A 24,952-nucleotide genomic window follows, 5' to 3' on the forward strand; every position below is an offset into this window, starting at 1 on the left:
AATATTTGAATTTTCTAGAAGATTGAACAAGGGAGCTGTTCAAAAAAGATTACAATGGCAATTCGTCATGTTCAGTGAGAAAATAAAGCCTTGTTTCACATGATGATGAAAAAAATAGAAATACGAAGTACAGGAGCATTAGAAATTATGTCTCACGGTTTATGGCATATTCATGTCAGTGAGAGTCTCACATATGATAAATTCGACGAATTTTCCTGCGCTACAGTCTTTACTGATCTGTCAACAACAACAAAAATCTGTGATATTCAGGTTTCATCTCATATAGGCCCTCGGGGTGTTTTACACAGATTTAAGTGTGCTAAGTGTTCAGTTATACTTAAAAGTTAAGTCCACCCCAGAAAAATGTTGATTTGAATCAATAGAGTACAATCAAACAAGCATAATGCTGAAAATTTCATCAAAATCTGGTATAAAATAAGAAAGTCATGACATTTTTTAGTTTTCGCATATTCGTTTTCCCAAAATCAGTTGTATGCACAACTCAGTGATATGCAAATGAGAGTCGATGATGTCCCTCACTATTTCTTTTGTTTTATTGTGTGAATGATACAATATTTATTTTTTTACAGATGACAGATAACCAATTTGACTGAAACAATGGTAATTCCACATGTTCAGGGAGGAATTAAAATCATTTCACATGACAATGAGAAGAAAATTGAAATAATTCATATTCCATACAATGAAATACAAAAGAAATAGTAATGTCATCAGTTCGCTCATTTGCATACCGACCACTTGCATGCCAGGTAATATTGGCAATGTGAAAGCAAACTACACTTAGTCTTCCCGATAGAAAATACCCACTAAATAGTAGGTACTTGTCAAAATTACGAGAACTTTCGCGGGGATTCTTCCAAGGTCGCAGGTATTTTGGCAATGTGAAAGCAACTTACGGGAACTTTTAGCCTAGTGTGTAGTTGGGTGCGGGCGCCTTGGGTGGCTGCTGAGCTAGTGATTTGGAATCTCGCACCTTGCCTGCTTATCAGACCATACTGCGCATGCTCCTAACTTCAGGAACTTATCCCGAAGAGTATGTTTCGGGGCGGTGTGAATGCAAGAATAATTAGAATTTTATGTCGTCATGAGGATGAATTAGGTGATCTGTCTCTGATTTTCATGATCACGAATACAATCACCATGTTTATTGAGATCAATACGATGCTCATATTGAAAACTAAACTTTTATTACGAAAAGAAGATGTTGAAGACTCTTGAAAAGAGGGAAATGAGAATATGTGAAATACATGTAGGTGTAGGCGATACACATTGTACAAGTTAAAGGCCTATTAAAAACGATTTTAACCTACTTTATTGTGCGATATTTGAACTAATATACCTTGTAATGGTGATTAAGGAACATTTGCGAAAAGTTTGAAAGAAAAAAAAAGAAAAAAAATTTATGTCCACTTTTGGGTTCGAACCCTCGACCTTAAGGATGCAAGTCTGGTGCCTTACCAATTGAGCTGCACTGTATCCCATAGACTTTCTACACAAGCAAATTAAGAGGATCTCAAATCCAATTTTGCAAGTGAAATACGGGCATGATCCCGGCATCTGATCGGAAAATGAAGACCACATTTACGATAGCTTACAATCTCAGCTACAACATACTTCAAGCTCAGAGAAAACCAACCAATAGAAATGGAGATATGGCTCGCGAAATAGAGGAATGTAAAATCCAGTTTTGAGAAAAAGTCATTTCCCATAGAGATTGCACACAAAATGAGCGAAAATGACATGCCTCTATAACTTGCCATTTTTCAGGATGATCCATTCCTTTAAAAGTAAATAAAGGCATCAAATTAGAAAGAGTATGTCCTCAGCTACAACATATTGAAAACTGAGCGAAAATTGACCAATATTTACAGAGTTAGAGTCAAATTTGCATAATTATAATGACGTCATAAGTAGCAAAATGGGAATTTTGAGTTCCGCCATTTTGATGACGTCATGATAAAATTTCGGGTCAAATGCGACATGAAATCACATCTCCCATCCATACTCTATTCGAATATGAAAAAAAAATGGGGGTCAACGGACTACTTTAAAAGCTATAATGAATTTTGTATAGGCATGTTTTTGCACATATATTGTCTATGGTTAGCGCGCGCGTGCTGTAAACTTTGATGGAGGCTAATTCCTTTATTACTTGTCGTAGAAGGTTGATCAAGGTATCAAATTGTTCAGAATTATATTATCGGTGCATTGATATAAAAACAAATCGCGATCATATGTTTTATAGTGCCGTTACGCGCGAGAACGCGCGCGTAACCGTGCGCGCGCGCAAATTTTTGAAATGCTTAAAATGACCCGATTCGTACTCTGTTTTGGTCAAAAAGTGATTTTGAGCATTTTAAAATTTTGGCGCGCGCGTACGCGCACGTCGTGACCTTTACATGACCTTTGATGACATGGACAGTTGACCCTTAACCTGAAGTTAATGTGATGTAAATATTGTTAATTTTTGATAATTGATAATGAAGATATGATTGATAATGTGATTTTACAAAATGGCGTCTAGATGACGTCATGATGACCTTTTGACCTTGAACTTGCTTTATACACATCACATGATAGGTCCCCATATCTGATGATATTTTGAAGATAATTGATGATGTAGATTTGGAGATTTTGTGCTCACAAGAGGTGGGAAAATAAAAATAAATAATAAATAAATAAAAAAGAAAATTCGTACGAAATTAATAGTTGATCTGTCGATTGACAGATCACCTAATTACTGAGTATTGTTAGCCAAAAAAGTTCTCGTAATTTAACAGGGATTCTCATGATCGAGGCAGTTTGAAACCACCATTTGTGACCCCCCCCCCCCGTTGTTTATTTTGAAGGTGCAATGATCTAGGAGGATTAAGATAATATCAGGCTGGTCATAATGGCTATACAAACTCAACTTGTCTATTACATATCAAAGTCCAATTCACTAAACCAAACCTCCCAGCCAATCTGGGTCATAAAACGGTGTATGAGAGGAGAAAAATAAAAACAATTATGACAAGCAGTTTGGACAACTTTCACAAAGGCTGTGAAAGGGATTTGTGGTTTCTTTGTAAGTGGACTGAATATTCCCCTGTCAAGTAATCAAAATATAACACAGACAGTTCATCTGAAGTATAATTTTTTGGAAAAATGACATTTCAGCCATTTCTGTAGAGTACTTGAGAAAATGGAAGAGTATTCACTACAATACACCACATTGACATTGATGGGGGCGTATCTGAAATCTACAGAGATATAGTGATTAATAGCCAGTAATTATAACTTTTTACAACTTCACAGCTTTCTCATTTTTTCAAGAATGATTGCCTAGAACATCAAGGGCTTAGTTCTGCAGCAAAAAAAGCATATCTTGGGCCTTACATCGGGATTTACAAATAAATCAACTAAATGCAATTTTCACAAACAAAATAAATACGATTTTTGCAGTTTAGATCTCAGGCAATCGAGTGCTAATTTTCAGCGCAATTGTGAAGTTGATGGCTAAGATTTTAAGGAGGGGTGGGTGAATATGAGACCCCCCCCCCCCCCCGGCCATATAATATCCAAAATAGCCTGGCCTAGTTAAGATTATCTATATGGTAGGTTTATGACAAGTGAAGTGATGTCCATTTGCTGAACAATCTAGAGAGCATATCTTTAACCTTCCATAATCAAATAATTGCCCATATGTTGCAGCAGTTTTTATACCATACAGTGCAAAGAATGCATCATTAACCTTTGGTAAGTCAACTTTGCAGATCGGATTGAGATGTAAAACAAGCAACCCAACATTTGCCCTAATTATTCTCAACCTTGATGCCATGGAAATAAAAATTAGGAGACATACATGTAATCCTAATTTGAATTGGTTTATCAGAAGGCAAAGCCACCTCAATTAAGCTTGTAGATAGTGATAGCTTGCTATCTTAATTTATAGAATATCATGTTTGATAAAGCGTGATAAAGTGGGATTAATGTGTGCAGATAGCCTCATTCACATCATACATCCAAACAACTGAAGTATTGTGTTGTTACCAAGCACCAGCAAAAATTCAACTAGGGAATCTACTTTTCAGGGGGGGATGACCATGTGCCAGCCCCCCCCCCCCAACTGAATAGCATGACATCATGTATTCAGTGACGCCAGTGCTACCAAGTGATTGAAGAATATATTTGCAGCTACCAACCCTCATGATCCACAACCTCCAATCAAGTTCTGGGCTCCGTAACACAAAGATTAGCGATCAATCGCTAAATGAACTGGCCAATCAATATCAATGTTATATGCGCAGTTGGTTTAAAATACTGGCCAGGGACCAATCAGTGCGGTTCTTTCATATTTGCAATTCATCAAAAACCTTTGTGTTACGGAGCCCTGGTTTTAAAGAAATCTAGGGTGAAGGGGAGAATTGACCTTCCTTCACTTATAAGGGGCCGACCCTGTTGAATTCAACAAAGATCAGAGGCAACTTGCAGGGGCAACCTGTACCTTAAACACACACCCTACATGTATAAGAATTCATTTAGACAAACATCCATTTATCTATTGATTAATAAAATTTTAACTTATCCCATATTGGGGAGTTGTTCATTTGCTCTTATGCACCTTGAGCACCTAATCAAGATGGAAAGTTCAGTACATAAATCATATGTATTATCATTATTATAATATCTCCATCATTTGGAAAAGTTTAACAATTAGACAAAGTGGTGACGACCAAATGGATATTAGACTAAATGAGAAATAAGACTCATTTGGTATTAGACCGAACATAGGGAAGACCAAATAGCAATAAGTCCTGATTGATATTAAACCAAATTAGACTAAGAATTAGACCATGTGCTGGTAGACCACATTTTAATATAATACCATACATTGATCAACAACATAACTGTGTAATAGAGATGTTACAGACACATATTACATACATGTCCACCCTCAAACAACTGAAACCTTAATCAATTCCTAAGGCAGATGAGGTGTGATAGCTTGGTTGGTGAAGAGCATCAATTCAATGGTCCAGTAACTCATTCCGCAATTAGGTCCTGTGGATAGGATGTACAGCCATGTCTACCACAACCAACTGCTGATATTGTGGAGACAATGTTCACATTACATGCTCTCTCACTGAAATGATACTCCAGACAATTTACTAAGAACCATCCATGGGCCATTCTTGGTCACATGTGTGAACAAAATTATGAGAAATCTTTATTGTAATTAGTTATAAATTCAAAAATCTTAGAGATTTAGCAAATCAAAGGTTATATAACATTTACATGTTTAGTCAGCTTTCACTTGGAAATATTATTTACTGTCTTCAATATGCAGGTTCAAGGTCAGAGGTCAAAAGAAGTGGGTCACGTGTGCGACTTTACTCAGAAGCATGATTTTGAAAGTTTAATTTCATTTTGACATTCCAATGAATAAAATGAAATTACACTAAACTAACTAAAATTAAACTAACTGATATTAAATTAGTTATAAATCTCAAAATTTTTAGATTTTAAACTGATTAAAGCCAAGACTTGTCATATTTTCGGTCACACACTCATGTGATAACAAAGTCTGGCAGCTCAGGTTCGTACCAAAAATCCCTTGGATGGGATGTAAAACCATGTATTTTGCAACCAAATACTGAGGTTGCAGAGAAGGTTCACACATTACATGATCTCCAACCATGCAAGTTCTTAGAAACCATTCATTTGATTCCGTAGTCTGGCGGCCCAGGTTCGCATCGCATTGTCCCTTGGATAGGACATAAAGCCATGTCTTCAGCAACCAACTGCTGAAACTAACCGCAGACAATTCTTTTGGAAACATCGGTTGTTTTCTCATCTGTAGTTGTAGGCAAACATCCCAGGTATCCGCTCACATATGTTTCTATAGGAAAGACAGAGTGCATTGAACTCTTCCATGGTCAACCACAGAGGTCGTTGGGTGGGGTCAACTCCAGAGGTATCAAACACTTCCTGGGTCAAATCCTGTCTCTCCAATGGAAACAGTGTCCTGTGTAAATATGATAAAAACAGAAATTTGAAGATCAATGTCAGGGCCCGTTGGGGAACAGTTTTTACAACTGAAGTGGCTACCCTGGGTAAATATACCACTATTATTATTATTATTGCCATTATTACAATGTCATTGGTACATGTATGCAGAAGATCTATAAATCAACCAGTCTTAGATTCCTGAAAATTGAGCTACATTTCATTCAATTCATCAATCTTTTAAAGCTTCTCTTATATTTTGTAAATCCCCTAAAAGTACATCTCGTCTTTAAAACAAAACTTTTAAACGAAAAGAAAATTGAGGAAAATAAAATGTCAGGATTGCTTTTCCACTCATTGACTAACAGAAAATAGCAAAAATGTATATTTTTTGCTATTAAAAAAATCTTGCCAAAAAGTAATGGTAGTGTTGTGTATGGGAATGGTAATATTTTAGATGAAAAGCATGAATAAGGAAACTGTTGAGATGTTGAAAAAGCAAATCATGAAGCATTTTTTCAATGTTTGAGTACATTTAAAACATAAATAAATGAATTTTAATGAAGTATAGTATAGCATGTGATGGAAAGAATAGTTCAGAAGTATCATAGTTCTGTACTTATATCAAAGTCACTGCCATCTTTATATACGAGTCTAGTTTGAAGTTTGATCATGGAAAAGGACACTCACAGATAAAAGAAAAGAATTCTTAGGCAACTATCAATGACGTATAGAGGCAGTAAATGAATTGGCACTCCCAATACAATATTCTACTTGATTCTCTTGAAAACACTAAAATTTCAAATCTTGGGATTTCTTTCTGTTAGGGGGTGGGGGCGGCATGACAACTTACTCAATTCCACGTTTGCAGTATGTCCTTCTGAAATGAAAGACACACCTCACTAGCTTCTCCACCATTTTGAAGGGTACCTTTATCTCTGGCTCTTGAAGTGGGGTGAGATGAACGACACCCACATCTATCTGTACAAAATACATTATGATAGTTTATTTCAATCCAGTTTTCATGAGTAGGACAGGTATGTGGAATAGACTCATATGTGAGAAAACATTCTTTTATACACGTGGGGAGCGTTTCATGAAAGGATTTGCCATGATTTTATCCCACAAGTCCTGTTCTATCCGACAGTAACCATAGTAAAAGTGCTTCTCAGCCAATCAAAACGGAAGATTGTCAGATCTAACAACTAACGGAAGATTGTCAGATCTAACAACTAGATGGGAAAAACTAGACGGGCAAAAATGTTGATGAAACGCTCTCCTGGAAAAAATCCACCAGGTGGGCGTTTCATAAAGTCGTTTGTAATTTGTAAAGTTACACGTAACTTAAAACACGACTGGAACATGATTTTAGGTGCTAAGTCGGCTATGTAAGGATTATACTGCTCACAAGAAAGGGTCACCAGTCGTGTACCAGTAGGCAGTTAACAAAAATTCCAGCCAAGCACATACACACACAAAATTCAAAGCAGTGTTGGCAAAAAAAAAAAAAAGAGTACATGTAGTCAGGGGAAAAGAGAAGTAGGAGGTTTCACGGGCCTAATCACTAGTGGCAGGCCATAAATATTCATTCGAGACAACCCATTGCTATTTTTTTTATTTCGATATCGCTGATTGACAAAGTGTATGCATATGATTGTCCATCTAACACTGATTCTATTTTTGGTAATTACTGAACTTCCTTTTCCCAAATTGGGAAGAAATATCACCAATTTTGGACTATATTTTCACTGGCGGAAGGATTAGGGCTATTTTGCTGTTTGAGGTGATGAATCTGCTCCCCCCGAAGGTGTCTTCAAACACGCCAATTTATTTTTAAAATGAGCCGGTCGAGGGACCCTTTTCTGGTCAGATATGGATTGCCAGATATAAATCCTATCCACTGGTAAGAAACATTCAACCCCCGAATTTCATCCTTATTTTTTATGAATTTTTTGAAGTGCCAATTTAACACATGAGTCTATGGGGAATGAATTAGGCCTGTGAAACCTATACAGGTTTCACGGGCCTAATCACTAGTGGCAGGCCATATATATTCATTCGAGCCAACCCATTGCTATTTTTTTTTATTTTGATATGGCTGATTGACAAAGTGTATGCATATGATTGTCCATCTAACACTGATTCTATTTTTGGTAATTACTGAACTTCCTTTTCCCAAATTGGGAAGAAATATCACCAATTTTGGACTATATTTTCACTGGCGGAAGGATTAGGGCTATTTTGCTGTTTGAGGTGATGAATCTGCTCCCCCGAAGGTGTCTTCAAACACGCCAATTTATTTTTAAAATGAGCCGGTCGAGGGACCCTTTTCTGGTCAGATATGGATTGCCAGATATAAATCCTATCCACTGGTAGTAAACATTCAACCCCCGAATTTCATCCTTATTTTTTATTAATTTTTTGAAGTGCTAATTTAACACGAGTCTATGGGGAATGAATTAGGCCTGTGAAACCAGGAAGACATGGCAGGGTTCCCAGCTTTGAAAGAAAACAAAATTCCATGATTTAAACCCTGATTTTCCCCTGATGAAATTTAAAAATTCCCAGATAATTATTCAAAGTCATTCCCAGTTTCGCATGTTTTCTAAGATGTTGTAGTGCATAACATGTATTTTCAGTATAAAAACAATAATGTAAAACTAATTAGTACTACCATAACCAGTCATTCAATGGATGTTGTTTTGATATGCAACAAAATATAACAGAGTCAGGGTGTGTATGTGTGTGTGTGTTTGTATTGTAACATGTGTTTTCTTTTCCTTGTTTTGGGGGACTATGACTTACAAGTTTTTTTAACTTTCATATTAGTCTCCAATTTAATTCATTACATTAAATCGCGATTGTTGCATGTTACTTTGTATATATTTTATGATTGAAATAAATAAATTGAATTGAATTGAATTGAAAAAAAATTGAATTGAATTGACTACCAGGATTTTGACTTTTTGGCTGATCAAAATTCCCTGATTTTTCCCTCATGTGAGGCATTTTCCCCTGATTTGGGGTATTTTTTTAAAATCAAAATTCCCTGATTTTTTCATGACTGGAAAAAGTAAAAATAATTTCCCTGATGTTGGGCTGGGAACCCTGCAAGGCCATTTCACCCCAATTCCATCCCTGGTCTTACCTGTGGTTTGGGAACGAAAGCTGTTCCAGGTATCACAAAACACTGTTTGATGTCACATAGATGTTGGGCCATTATTGACAATCTGCTTCGCTGGATGTCACCAGGTGGCGCTGTTAATCTCTGAATCAAGGGGAGAAAAAAAAACAGAGACTATGTGCAATAAAAAAAAACAAGCATGCTATGTAAATTGGCAAAATCTACTACATTAAGGATTATTGTTAATGTTTGGATTGTAGAATTTCAAGTTAAATAAACTGTATGAAGGTGAATGGGTCACTAGGTCACACTGTTAATCTCTGGATCAAGAAAAAACCCTAGACTGTTTGCAAGATGAAAACTAACAGGGTAGCCATGTACATTGGCCAACTTATACATGATTGATACTTTTCTGTATTATTCTAGATGTTTGTGATTGTTTGAATTCCAAGCTGAAAAAAATCCAACAAGGTGAAAGGGTAAGGTACTTTATAACACATTTAAAAACAAGACAGACCAAAAAATTGCTCAAAAATATGATTTCATCTAAAATCAATGCGAGTTTTGTTTCTACTCCTTCCAAAATCCAAAAATGCATCATCTATTTTATTTTTTGGATTAAAACAATAAATTTCATGTTTTCCAATGAATAAATCTAAAAATCCATAAAATGATAAGGTAATATCACCTTATAAAATGTTTACATTTGGGATGAATCCTAAATTAGAAGACTATCTGGGCATTAGACTAAAATAAAATTTGACTAGGTGGGTATTAGACAAAGAGTAGTATAAGACCAAATTGACAGTAGACCAAAAAGCTTAAGCACATGCTGTATCAGAGTCTCTGAGAATCCCTACTAATTGAAGACAAAGGGAATAAAAATCCCTGACAGTTTCAATCCTACCTCGGCAGTTAAACTGACAAAATAACTCGTAGATGAAATGTTAATTAGCCAGGGCAAGTGAATTTTAAACATACCTCGGCAACTTCTTTTTGGAATGTGAGTAGCATACGGGTTCTCCCATATGAGAATGGACCGGTCCTCTCGGCTACGGCTTCTAACCATCGTAACATCAGAGGAAGAGAGACATTGAAAGGCAGGTTTCCAATTATGTGGAGATTGGGAGGATCTAGGAAACAATAAAAAGACAAATTAAAAGGATGAAACAAACAGTGAAGTCATGCAGAGCTGCCAACCATGAAAGTACACACATTAGTATTCGGAACACCCAAACTTAGTATTTTTCTTTTAAAATTCACATCTTATTAAAATGGCCATCTTATCAACTGAAGTATTTTAAAATATATATACATCTATACATTTACTTTGTTGTGCTCACATGTGGATCCAGGATCATGCAGTGTAGTCCAAGGCATAGGGAAACTGCCTTCGTCAACTGTTCTTCTATAAAACCAAAGCCGAAACGCAGGGAGAGATTTCATCAAGTTTCGCCAAGTGTCAACAACAATTCATCGTCGGTGAAGCTCATACAATCGCTTCTCCAGCACGTGAATATCATTCTCGAGTGATATTACGAAGTACGAGTTTCAGCACTTGCAAACAACTCAGATACAATTTTTCATGTATCCTTCCTCCAGCAGTAGCTCTTTCACTTTTTTTTCCTTATATCAGTCACAAATTCGTACTATTGACTGCCTATTCATATTTTTTCGCTTGCGCCATGAGCATCTTCGCAGAGTGTGTACGCTTTATAAAATAACACCATTGTTATTATCATTGTATTCAGAAATATCCTTATATGTTTGTATAACATACAATTTTTTTGACAGCTGGCAGCTCTGCTTTACAGCTGTAATACAGTAATCATAACATAATTTAATGGTAAAATCATATGCAGTGAGACTTTCTGATGGTGTGGTACAAAGGTTAGTGATTAATCCTGAACTTGATTTTCATGATTCGTCATGCATTGTAGTCAATGCAATCAATCGTTAGAAAATGTTCTATGATGATTGCTAAACTTTGTGTATGGGCCAGACTTTCTTTTAAGGCCTGGTCTGCGACCCGATTTCAGAAAAAATGTAGTAGAATTTGATGCTAACATTGAGACTTGGAATATCTTACTGTGTAATCTTTAAGTATGCTATCATCCTTCTTAGAATAAAAGTGAATATAATATCTAGTCGTAATGTAATGTCATAGCAGTCGTACGATTGGCTACGATTTGAAACTAATTTGGTCTTACTCTGAAATAAAGGCTTGCAATCTTTCAAAATAGTTATATTAGTATTCTTTCAATTAATTTAAACCTCAAATAAAATGATATGTTCCATTCAAATTTTCAGAAAATGAGCAAAATGCAATTTGTTCCAAAATCGGACCGCAATCCAGTCGTAAGGTGTGCGGTGGCCTTTATAGAAATGAAATAGTACAGGATGCTATGTCTGGAAAGCTCATGCAACACCTCCATCTGAAAGTGTTAGGGCTAATCGTAATGAAAAATGGGAAAGAATTTGAGAAAAGTTGATCATGAGCCAACTATGAAATGGTTTATTTACTCTTTGAGCTTACCATCATCCCATTCTTTCTTGATATGACCAGGGAAGGCATTTTCAAACTTGAACCGTAAGATATCACCACAAGCTACTCTCACTCTCCCTTCTGTTGCTTCAGTTAACATCTACAAAAAAAACAAAATAAGGCTCAAAGAGTTCATAATTCATAGCAAAAGGGGAGAAATAAAATGAAACACTGTAGAAACACGCGTGAAATTCCAAAATAAAAATATGTGCTCTACTTTTCATGAGGAATTCCGTCCATTTGTTTAAGTGGATGAGCTTGGAATTATATACAAATCTTTTTCACGAGACAAAAAAAACCTAAAAACTAAACAAAACAAACAGAACTTGTCATAATTTATCTCAATCATGAGTTGTGGATGTCAAAATGCAGGACTGGGTTATCTTTATCTTTATCTCTTCATTTGAAGTGGGTGTTTCATAAAGTTGTTTGTATAAAATTACAAGAGACTTTATGAACGACTGGTGATCCTTTCTAAGAAACATCACTACCCATGAAAATCTGGTGTGAAACATTTACCCCAAGGAAGGATCCCCAGGCGTTCGTTGTCACTCGTTACTTACGGATAGCCTTGTGAAACACCCACCAAGACTGAAAATCATTCTACAGCAAAAATCTGAGCTCTTGCAAAAGAGGGGATCATGTCGGGTTCCATGACATTTGCTCTGGTGACAATTGCTCGGCTCTAAATTCCACACATTACCTAGTCAAATAACCAACATCAACCCTGGGTTTTAATTTTATACCTACCATCAGCCCAACCCTAAACCTAACACGAAACCCTGTTGCAACTCTAACTCTAACCCTACATCTTAGATGTAATTAAGCCTGGAGCAATTGTCGCAGGAGCAAATGTCGTGTAACTATGTGTGTCATGAGGTGCATTGCAAGATGGATAGGATTTGTATGTTTGGCCCACAATGGGACAGCTCCCCTCTTGATACGATTTCCAACTGACATCCCTCTCCCAGTGCACTGCAATGTATACCACGTGCTGTGAGAAAGGGCCCAATAAGATATGCACTTTTCTTTACATGGTACTAAATTTTGTGCGTCTTGCTGTGGTTTGATTCTGTCTACACAGATTGATTCACTTAAACACAAATTGATTTAAGTAAAATAGTGGACTAAAAAAATTCAAAACGATGGGCTCAATAATAATTGACCATCGAACCTAGGTGAGTTGAGTGCCTCATGACATAGACCCACATTCATTACTTTTCAACACAAAAAGCTCTTTAATAGTAAAAACATGATTATTGTAATCTTCATAACCATAGTTTTCACCCAGACTGAAAACCACCTTTGTGAATTCCAGAAAATATCTCTACGTTTCTTGGGGAAAACTAGTTATTAGATTTTGGAAATCAGACAAAAATGGTCTACCTCCAAACTGGGGATGAATCTGGTATCCTTCTCAATAACCAAGAGGTCTTTTACTCCTTGATTGATGATAGATCTAGTGATACCACCAGGTCCTGGTCCTACCTCGCAAACATGGGATCCCTGGAGACTTCCAGCTTGACGGACAATCTTATCTAGGTAAAAAAACAAAAATGATCAATCTGGATGGTATTTCATTCAACAGTTACTAAGGTTATGAACAACCTGATGTATAACTTTACGTAAAACTTTATGCACAACTTAACATACAACTTTAAGCACTACTTTACGGACGACTGGATAATGTTCTTGGGTGCTACTTCTGGGTTGGAGTTTGCAGAGTGATTTTCACTGTATCAGTTTGTGTGCGAAGCAAGCTATCGCTATAGAAGCCACATCACTGGTAGATGAGCATTCAATTAAAAACACATTGTCAGCTAAGAACCAACAGACAGGAAAATTTTGTTAAAACTTAGTTAATATTGTCGACCGATTATTCATTATGAGGATTATTTTCAAAATACATGGTTATGAAGCCCGTCTAATTGTTTAAAGCACTTCATAATCGCAATTTGGTCATAATTCGACTGGCCATTAAACCTACTTCTTAAATGTTCTTCGAACACACTGTATGGATAAACATTTTTTATTGGATCTGTTTTCCCCAAGGCTGAGCTACGGTACTAATAATCTTAAATAATTTTCATAAAAGAATGTTTGTGATGATACAAACTTTTACAAAGTAACTGTCAACTGCATGTTATTGCATTGTTATCCTTCTGCTGATATACAAGAAACCTTTATAAATTATTTAGACAGTCCAATTGAAAACAAAAACTATTTTTGTTCCTGTTGTCAATTTTGATGTTATAGATGTTGTAAATGGCTTGAAAAGGAAGAGCCATGGTTTTGATGGTGTAAGATCCATGGTATAATTAATGATTAATGATTCAATATTTAAAAAGAGTTACACCTCTCACTCATATTTTCAACGTGTCTTTGGTGCAGGGGAGTGTTCCTATGAAATTGAAAATAGCTAGTTTTGCCTATAATATAAAAAAGGAAATACCTCAGAAACGAGTAATTATAGACTGACCAATTTCTCTACTCACTGTCTTCTTTAGGATTTTGGAAAATCTTGTATACCTACAATGATTAAATTTTTGAAGTCTTTTCAAATTTTCTCAAGTTCCCAATTTGGTTTTTGAGAGAAACATGGTATTCTCTGTCTGTTAGATAAGATACATGCATTTTCTGCACTAAACACTTTCAATATGATTACAAAGCTTTTGATACGGTGAACCAAAATATTCTCTTGCACAAACTCTCTCTTATTATGGGGTCAGGGGGACTGCACTTAAATGGTTTAGAAGTTATCTTAGTAACAGACAACAATTTGTGCAGCTTATGCCATGGTCACATTTGTTCTAGTCGAAAACGGCCGTTTTAACAGTTTTTTGTCCAACTACATATAGGTGGTTTGAATCAAAATTGATAAAACGGCTGTTTTGGACTCGCCGTACGGCCGCCGTAGAACAAATGTGACCATGGTATTAATGAAGTATCTTCAGAAATATGCGACCAGTCACATGTGGAGTACCTAAACTTCCCTTCTGGGTCCCTTGGTTTTTTTATTTCAAACGTTAATGATTTTCCAACATTTTCAAAAAAGTTCTCTTTTTCGTTATTTGTAGGTGATACAAGTGTATTCTGCTCTCTCAGAAACTTAGAAACTCTTCTAGGAATTGTAAATAGAGAGCTATGTGTGCTGACTAAAGGGATTCAAGCAAATAAACTGTCGCTTGATTCACTGAAAATGAAATACATGCTATTCAATAATGCTAAGACAGTTATGCCTAATTGTAGTCTTTGACAAGGTAAATATTGAAAAGGTATCATCTATTAAATTTCTAGGTCTCTACATTGATGACAAGTTGCCTTGGAAGGTGCATGCATCCCACTTAAGTATGTAAATTACTTTCTAGAAATGTTGGTGTGATTAAAAAACTGAAGCTTGTATTCCCTAGAAGTGTACTTTTTGCCCTACTAAATTATTGTGTGCTTGCCTGGGGATCTCAGTCAAATCACACTTAGGGAAAATTCTGCTCATTCAAAAGAGAGCAGTGAGAATCATGTAGGCTGCTGATATGCCCGCTCACACTGATGAGCTTTTTTATGAAAACAAAATACTGAAGGTCCAAGATATCGTTTATTATCTTGGATAAATTATGTATCAGTTGGAAAAGGGTCGAGTACCCACGGCAATAGCATCCAAGAATAACCAAATACACAAATACCGTACGAGACAAGCTGCTTTAATTACATCATGTATCATCATCATCATCATCAGTTAGAACTCGGCTCAGAATTAAATCACTTGCATATACTGGACCAAAAATTTTAGTATTTGTTAAATAATTATTTAGATAAATTGTTCTTCAAAACGGCATTTTGTAACATTGCTTATATCGTAGCTATGTTATAACGAAGCGGTTCAAGGGTCGAGCTATTGTATTTGCGTTATGTACATTTGGATCGAGGGATCTACACGAGATCGGTCTGGTAAGAAACCTTCAATTTTCAACATTTTTAGTAACAGATTTCTTAAACCTTTCTACGCATTAGGCATACATGGCATAGGCCTAGCGTAAAATAAATAGAATCACCCCGATTTACTTGACTTTTATCTTAAAATACAGGTACATATTTCCTAGCTAGCTAGGGAAATCCATTTTTGTTTTGGTCAGTCTCTTATGCATGATAATGCATGCATGGGAAGAGTGTTAAGACTCCATGATGAAGAAGTAAATGTCGAAATATTAAAAATAACATTATCATGGAGTGGAGTCCTCAACTTCTCAAGACTAAAAATGAATTGAGTGCTCAGCTTACCTGTCAGTTTCAAATCGAGGATGAAGTTCTGAGCAAGATGCTTTTCTGCTCGAAGTCCATATAATCTGATAATTTCTCTGATAGTGGGTAATGGAGGGAGTCTTGATCTTGCTGCCGTCATATTGAGATTATTTTTCTGGACTCTATCTTAAAGACTTAGTGTAGTCTAACTTAGAGATCGCCTGCTGCGCTACGCAAGAATACGTCATTCAGCGGAATTCTCAGACAAAATCAGCCGTCAGTGTCCCGTACGTGTGATTTGATGGGGAACCGGTCGGAGGATCAGGAGATCCTGCTACACGTGCGTACAGTGCCACCTACGCCAGCAGCCGATACTGTGCTATGTGCATTACCAGTAGGTATGGGGCCGATTGCACGAAAGGGTCTTTGCAAGGACCGTCTTTCGTGTCGCCCATCTTTTATGATGCGCCATGTGAAACGCATTTTCAATAAATTACCTGCAAACATATTTAATTCGTCCGTTAAGATTAACAAAGTATTTGTTTATAAAATGATGTGATATATCATGAAATTGTATAAAATTTGATTTAAAAGCAAGCTAACAAATCTTATTCTTCATCATAAATTTCAGAAACACCCCGCTTATAGCGTATCATAAAAGATGGGCGACACGAAAGACGGTCCTTGGAAAGACCCTTTCGTGCAATCGGCCCACGGTAGCTAGTACCGTATTTCCTTGATGTGTACGGTGCACCATTCTCGTGGTGGTTGCACAGGTAGATTTTCATTTGTCCGCTGACGGCTAAGCTTTTCGGTGCTTATTATTTATGACAAGTATAATTAGGCCTACATCCCATACACTGGTATTCATGACACCCCACCCCCAACATTCTGGCATGGGCAGTTGGCAAATTCATATACCGGTACCATTATGTAGGATATGGGAGAGAAAGAGAGAAAAAGAAAGAGAGAGATAAAAAAACAAAGAAAGAAAGAAATAATTTTTTTTGCTGGCTACGATACCCCTGCCAGCATAAGCATGATAAGTAGCACATCTACGTCTGAAGGAGAGCGCAGCAATAGACATTGCAGGGGCCGCGGAACCGGGGGGGGGGGGCTTCAGCCTCCCCACTTTTTCAAAAACCGTGTACAAAAACGCAAAAATGGCCATACGCTGGTCATTTTTTTTTGCATGGTCAGCCCCCAGTGGCGTACCTGGGATTTTCCACTGGGGGGGGGGGGGGCAAAACCGGTCGAAAAATCTGACAAGCAACAAAAAAAGGGTTCAATCAAAAAGCTCTACAATCGTACCTGAAAAAAAAAATTGAAAAGCAAAAAAAAATAAAAAGTCTTCAAGTTTGTCAGAGGGGGGGGGGGGGCAGGGCTATGTCTTTTGTATGGGTTGTGACTCGTCGGGGGGGGGGGGGGGCAAACTGCCCCCTCTGCCCCCGTAGGTACGCTAGTGTCAGCCCCCCCCCCCCACTTTGAAAACCGTTCCGCGGCCCCTGCGTTCTACTTTGATCGATGAGTCCTGGCGTTCGAGTAAACTAAACTAAGAAAAAAAAAGAAATTAAAGAATTAAGAAAGAATCAAAGAAATAGAAATACATTTAAAGAAGCAAGAAAGAAAGCTAATTAAAGAAACAAAGAAAGAAATAAGAATTAAAGGAAGCCAGAAAAAAGAAAGAAAGAAGGAAATTAAACATCGAAAGAAAGAATAAGAAAGAAAAAAAAGAGAGACTAAATTGGAAAGAGAGAGAGAGAGAAAGAAAAAGAGAAAGAAAAATAAAGAAAGAAAGGTTTTCAGGGGCGGACATTCACACAAACCTTTATTCCTCCCAGGCCTGAACATTACCATGTTTTAATATTCTGCGGTTCAAACAAGGAGGTCCTTATATTGTCAAATCAGTAAGAATTGCCGGGGGGGGCAGTCAAATTGCCGTACACCCATGCATGCATGCGCGACAAAAAAAGTTTTTTTTCAAAGATATTTTTTCGAGTTCATATTCTGGCGACAACTTGTTTAGGGGCCAAAATGTGTAAATGTAGCCAACGAAAAACTTGTTGGTCATTTTGAACACTAAAACTCGTCGTTTAGGGTGTGTTTGGAAATAATATGGTCACGCATGTGTACAGCAAATTTGACTGCCCTCTCCCCGGGAAAAAATGTATAATTCAAACAATAAAACACAAAATAAAGAGTGGTACCATCACGGTGAGGGACATCATCGATTCTCTCATATGCATATCACTGAGTTGTGCATTATTATAACTGTTTTGTGAAAAATAAGCTAATTAAACTTCAAAATGCCAAAACTTTCTGATTTTGATTAAATTTTCAGCGTTATATGCTTCTTTAATTTTTCTATATATTGATTTAAACCAACTTTCTTGTGGAGTGATCTTGACTTTAATAATATGAGTGGGTGATTTCTTGGTAACCCGACACATGCTCCGGCGACGATTGCTCCGGTGACAAATGCTCCCCAAAATGCGACATTTGCTCCACGACATTAGCTCCGCCGATATTTGCTCCGCCGAAATTTGCTCCGCCGACAGTTGCTCCGCCGACTGTTGCTCCGCCGATATTTGCTCCGCCGACAGTTGCTCCGCCGACAATTCTCCGCCGACAGTTACTCCGCCGACAGTTGCTCCACCGACAATTGCTCCGCATTCAGCGACAAATGCTACCCGAACGACACATGCTCCAGCGACAATTGCTCCGCCTATATTTGCTCCGCATGTAGGGACAGTTGCTCCGCCGAAATTTGCTCCGCATGTATAGGGACAAAATGCTCCGCTGATAATACCTCCGCCGAAAATGCCATCCACCGAAAAATTAATGTTTTTTTATGTAAAACTAACAACGCTTCTTCTCCAAAGCTGTATGGTCATTATCATTATTCTATATATTTTTAACAATCCTAATTGAATTGCTCAACAGAAAGAAATAGTTTGGCTCAAATTAAATTTCCCATCAGTGCTTTCATCTCGAATGTATCTACTTTTCTTTCCTTTAAAACCAATTTCTCCCCCGTCCCTCTCCCCTCCTGTTTTAATTTTTTTTCTCTCTCTTCATTCCTAGTAACTTATGTTCCTATTCCTTTTACAACCTCTCCCTTCTTCTCCTATTTCTTTCTTCTCGCTGTAATGCTATTTTGGTCTGTCTTTTACTGTTTATTCTTCTAACTTTTTCCTACCCCCTCTAATGGAATTGAAAACTAATGAAGTTTTACAATCTTGTTAGAAAGGTGTTTCCCGTCACTTTCACTCCATTTTCTTTTATTATTTTCCCCTTCAATTACGTGCAGTGTGAAATTAACTCTCCGCTTAAAGGACATGTCCACCACAAGAAAAAGTTGATTTGAATAAAAAGAGAAAAATCAAACAAGCGTAACACTGAAAATTTCATCGAAATGGGATGTAAAATAAAAAATGTTATGATATTTTTAAATTTCGCTTAATTTCACAAAATAGTTATATGTACATCCTGGTCAGTATACGAGAGAACTGATGACATCACTCACTCACTATTTATTTTGTATTTTATTTTAAGAAATATACAATATTCAAATTTTCTCCTCATTTTCCTGTAAAAAATGTTTTATTTCTCCCTGAACATGTGGAATTATCATTGTTTAACATTTCTTTTAAGGGGTAGTCCTAACAGTCACATCTTAGCTTTATTCTTATAAATCAACATAGATATATGATATCATAATCCTTATTTGAATAATGCAATCGCGAGCGCGAACATTTTTTTTTACTTTATGTGTTTTGTCCTAAAATTTGAACATACTGGACAATGTAATCATGAAAATAATATGTATGCAACTGGATAAATCTACGAATGCGAAGCGTGAGCAGAAATTGTTAATACACGCTTTGAATTGATCAGAAAGGTACTATTAAGTTTGCCTGCAGTTAGCCTTGAAGTAATTACATATTTTAACAATCAAATAATGCGAGCGCGGAGCGCGTGCTGATTTTTTTTGGACATTTCTAAAAAATGGAAATTCTTAGCACTTTTTGTGATTTCAACAGGATAGGTATTCAACTAAACAATTGATGCCAGCGCGAAGCGCGAACGGAAAATTTCGATATTGAGACCTAAAACGAGATACTGTATTCACGTTATATAAATTATGTAAAAGATGAGTAATTGGGGATCTTCCTAACACTAATAATTCGAGCGCAAAGCGCGAGCAAATTTTTTTTTATATACGTTTGAACTGATCGAAAAGGTACCTGTGAAGGACTGCTTGCAGTTAGCCATGAAGACTCTATATATTTCAGCAATCAAATAATGCGAGTGCGAAGCGCGAGCTGAACATTTTTACCTTTCTACATAGAGAATGAAAAAATTCAATCAATTTCTTTAATCGTGAATAGGATAGCTATATAACCTAACGATTGATGCAAGCGCGAGCGACAAAATTCGAAATTTAGTCCTAAGAACGGGACACTCTATTCATGTTTTGTAAATCATGAATAGGGTGAGTAATAGGGATCTTCCTATATTAATAATGCAAGAACGGAGCACGAGCAGAAAATTGTTGATATTGTAATCTGAAACTGGACATTCTCGCGTGTGTTTTTTATATATAGACCTAGAAACTAGGCATTCTAAATATATCTTTTATCATAAAAATCAATAAAAAAGGGTGTATTTCAGCTCTAGTTTAAGCAATTTGTAGGAAAATTGTGAGGTGAATATGGATCATACTGAAAAAACAGCTAATATTTTTCATATTATTACTTAAGGTTTTGACATGAGACCGGGACATGATTAGGACAAGTCATCACATGATCTTCCTATTCCTCTTGCTAAGTGCGAGATGAAACAAAAGGGACAATTTAATCACAAAAATTATTTATCTTATTTAATAAGCTAATATGCCCAAGTAGGACACGAAATCATGGCCTGAAAACTGGACATTTCAAGAACTTTGGTAATTATGAATAAGATGCATGAGTAAATACATTTTAACGATTAATGCAAGCGCGAATCGCGAGCCGAAACTGTCATGAAATGTGGATTTTAAGAAGTTTGTTGTGTAATCAATATATCAACATATTTAAAAATCACTTTAAAACAATCAATTTGTAAATCAAACAAAATAATGAAAGTTCGATTTCCGCGGCGAAATATCTTTTGCATATTGACTTCCAAACTAGATATTTAAGCTCCATATTGAACAAGATATGTAAATCAACTAACAGGCAATGCGAGCACATGAAATATGAAAATTCTTCTTATTTTCCAAGTATTTCACTTGTCTTCCTCTTTTTGTCTCTCTTTTCCCTGTTCCCCCTTTTTTTGCTCCGCCAATCGGGGGGACCCGGGCCCCTCGCCCCCCCATGGATCCGCCTATGATATAAAGTGGCACAAGAACTTGAATGGTAAAACAAAACAATACAAAAAAGTATGTAACGCAAAAAATGAGGCCTAGTAACTGTCGGTAGAGCAATCGTGAGCAGGGCAATTGTTATTTGAGAACCATTTGTCGCAGGTATTTTCTTTAGGTCTTAATTTATTTTTTTAAGCGACATGCCGATAAACTGTCGATGGAGTAATTGTGGACGGAGCAATTATTGGCGGAGCATTTGTCCCTACATGCGGAGCAAATGTCGGTGGAGCAACTGTCCCTAAATGCGGAGCAAATATTGGCGAAGCAATAGTCGCCGGAGCATGTGTCGTTCGGGTAGCATTTGTCGCCGGAGCATTTGTCGCTAAATGTGGAGCAATTGTCGGTGGAGCAACTGTCGGCGGAGTAACTGTCGGCGGAGCAACTGTCGGCGGAGCAACTGTCGGCTGAGCAACTGTCGGCTGAGCAACTGTCGGCGGAGCAACAGTCGGCGGAGCAAATTTCGGCGGAGCAAATGTCGGCGGAGCAAATGTCGAGGAGAAAATGTCGCGGAGCAAATGTCGCATTTTGGGGAGCATTTGTCATCGGAGCAATCGTCGCCGGAGCATGTGTCATGGATTCGATTTCTTAGGGAGGCGTGATAGCTCAGTCGGTATAAAGCGGGGGTTTCGGATTCCGGTGACCGGCGGGTTCGATTCCCAAGTGGTGCGCTATATATATAGACTAGTGCCCCTTGGTAAGGCATTTATCCTCATTATCAGGTCCCTCGGAGAGGACCTTAAGCCGTTGGCACCTGGTTGCTTGCTCACAGGCATTCGTGCTTTCTTAGCAGTCAGGTATAACACTTTGGTATATATAACTTCGGTATAACTTATATATTTAATCTTCAATAAAGTAAACTGCTGAACTATTCATGGCAGTAAACAACTTTAATAATTTTTTAATCAGCGTTTTCACTGTGTAGGCTTTTTTGTCACAACTTTATTGTTTTCAGTTATTTTACATCTGATTTGATGTGATTTTCCAATATTATGCCTCGTATAGATTGTTTTTTTTCTCTACTTACTCAAATCAATTTTCTTTGAGTACTTACAACATGGAATGTAGTTATGAAAAAAATGACATAGCGACATTTTTGATGCGGGCTTTAAAGTCATATCGGTCTGTTGATCATTTTGCAATCGTCTTTGGATTAAGTACATCCTTCCTCTCACATTGCGCAATCTTGGAGAGTGCAACCACACTTTACATGCAAGAACACGTTATAGTTACGTGTAGACTATAAACCCCCAAACAAAATAACACACTCATATAGAAATTGTGATCAGACAGGTTGAATATTATTTATTGTTTGAGATGATTCAAAAGGAATGAATTATTATGTATATTTCTTCACATAGCAGGGTACATGAAATAAATGTGTTTGATTATGAATGCATAATATTGGCTTATAATTATGTGAGCTATGAATTTTGAAAACTTTGATTCTGTACAACACCACATTAAAGAAGCTCCCCGTAATCACATCTCCAATACAAATTTAATAGAATTAAACAACATAAAGTATAGTCTCGAAATTATTGAATTTGTATTATTATACAATACGGGAAAGATGCTCGATCGCATGTGGTGTTTATATATAAAGAATCAATGTTTGAAAATATACATGTAGCTCTACATAAATAAACATGCTTTGGTGGACTTTAACCACTCCCCGGGGGGGGGGGGGGCACTTCCATTCACGAGTGGATACCATGCGCGACCATGTGGTCTCGAAAAGCACCCTAAACATGTAATTTCCATATTCTGAAAATGCACCCCTTAACAAGTATTGGCGTGTGAAACCCTACCCTTAACAAGTATTGAAGACAAAGCGATACTCTTGGCAAATATTCCCTGAAATGAACCCCTAAACAACTGTTCCGGGTCCTTCGGTCGTCGGCTTTAACTTATTTGGTTTAGTACGACCCCACATTCTACACCTCGCGCAAATCGGACTCTAAACAAGAAGTGTTGGGGCAAAAAGGACATCCTTTATAAAACATTTTAATTTTGTTTTATCATCCCCGCAAATTCGACCCTAAACACGTAATTTTCCTAACGAAATAGATACCCTTTTTTCATTATTTTTGTGTTTTTGACACCCTTATCACGTTACGTACGTAACGTGCCCTATCGTGAACAAGACATCCTTTCATTTACGTGTTTTTTGGGTCGCGCATGGTATCCACTCGTCAATGTACGTGGCCCCCCGGGGCCATTCCTTCTTTTCAATCCATGATATAGCCTTTTTTTTCAGATACATGTAACAGTTACACACACTGTCACCACCTACTGAAAAGGGTTACACTTCGTAATTCCGAAGGTTTGTTTGTCCGAAAACGAAATGAGGTTCGTTAATCATTACGTTTTCGGACTAACGAACCTTCGAAATTACGAACCTCATTTCGTTTTCGGATTAGCGAACCTTCGGAATGACGAGCCCCATTTCGTTTTCGGACTTACGAACCTTCGGAATATCTGAACTTTCGGAATAACGAAGCATAAATGGGTGTCGATCACGGGGGGGGGGGGTGGGGGATATATCACCCCTAATATTTCAAGTGGGGGGGTGGCCTGTATTATCACCCCCCAATAATTTAGGGTAGAAAAATTATAATAATGATGATAAAAAATGAAAAGTTTGATCATGATAATTATAGTGATGATTATAATATGCCATCAATCAGTTTGTGTCCCTCGCAATTTGTGTATATTGTTATTAAATATAAACATTCTTTTTCAGGACTATTAAACAGATGGGTGGAGGTTCAAGATGAAAAGGAGTGAAATGTTTATGTATATGATATTTTTTAACACATGACATAACATGACCCCAACGAAAAACAACTTTTGCTGATAGGGTATTCCATCCCACCAGTGGTGAATAAATTAATTCAAAAGGGTGGAAAAATAACCGGGAGTAAAAGGGTGGCAAGATAAATCGTCTAAGGAATGACGGTAAGCCCGATGGCGAACGTACGAGAAGCCACACAGGCTCCGAATCTGCATTCTGGCCGTCTCACCTGCATCACGCGGTTCAATATAGCAGCAGTGCTGACTTTGAATACTACTCTAACTCGCATAAGATGTTCAGTGATACATGTCCACTTTTTATGAACTAGACCAATAAACTTACAGAGATATGATGGTTTTTCAACAAAAAACCCCAACATGGCCAAAGTTCATTGACCCTAAATGACCTTTGACCTTGGTCATGTGACGTGAAACTCATGCAGGATGTTCAGTGATACTTGATTAACCTTATGTCCAAGTTTCATGAACTAGGTCCATATATTTTCTAAGTTATGATGACATTTCAAAAACTTACCCTCAGGTCAAGATTTCGATGTTGATTCCTCCAACATGGTCTAAGTTCATTGACCCTAAATGACCTTTGACCTTGGTCATGTGACATGAAACTCTAATAGGATGTTCAGTAATACTTGATTATCCTTATGGCCAAGTTTCATTAACTAGGTCCATATACTTTCTAAGTTATGACGTCATTTCAAAAACTTAACCTCAGGTTAAGATTTGATGTTGACGCCGTTGCCGCCGTCGCCGTCGGAAAAGCGGCGCCTATAGTCTCACTCTGCTTCGCAGGTGAGACAAAAAAACGATATTGCCA

General features: G+C 37.1%; 1 protein-coding gene across 1 annotated transcript; it reads right to left on the minus strand.

The window, feature by feature from the left end:
* Positions 1 to 4,326: 4,326 nt before the first annotated feature.
* LOC121414156 (dimethyladenosine transferase 1, mitochondrial-like) lies at positions 4,327 to 16,220 on the minus strand. Its single transcript, XM_041607228.1, has 7 exons — positions 15,954 to 16,220; positions 13,065 to 13,216; positions 11,670 to 11,778; positions 10,115 to 10,266; positions 9,158 to 9,277; positions 6,863 to 6,990; positions 4,327 to 6,028 (listed from the first exon to the last, which is right to left on the minus strand). Exons 1-7 carry the CDS (start codon positions 16,072 to 16,074, stop codon positions 5,854 to 5,856), a joined length of 957 nt encoding a protein of 318 aa, XP_041463162.1. The 5' UTR covers positions 16,075 to 16,220; the 3' UTR covers positions 4,327 to 5,853.
* Between the last annotated feature and the right edge of the window lie 8,732 nt (positions 16,221 to 24,952).

The sequence above is a fragment of the Lytechinus variegatus genome, chromosome 4, assembly GCF_018143015.1.
Source record: "Lytechinus variegatus isolate NC3 chromosome 4, Lvar_3.0, whole genome shotgun sequence".
Taxonomy (NCBI): Eukaryota; Metazoa; Echinodermata; class Echinoidea; order Temnopleuroida; family Toxopneustidae; genus Lytechinus; species Lytechinus variegatus.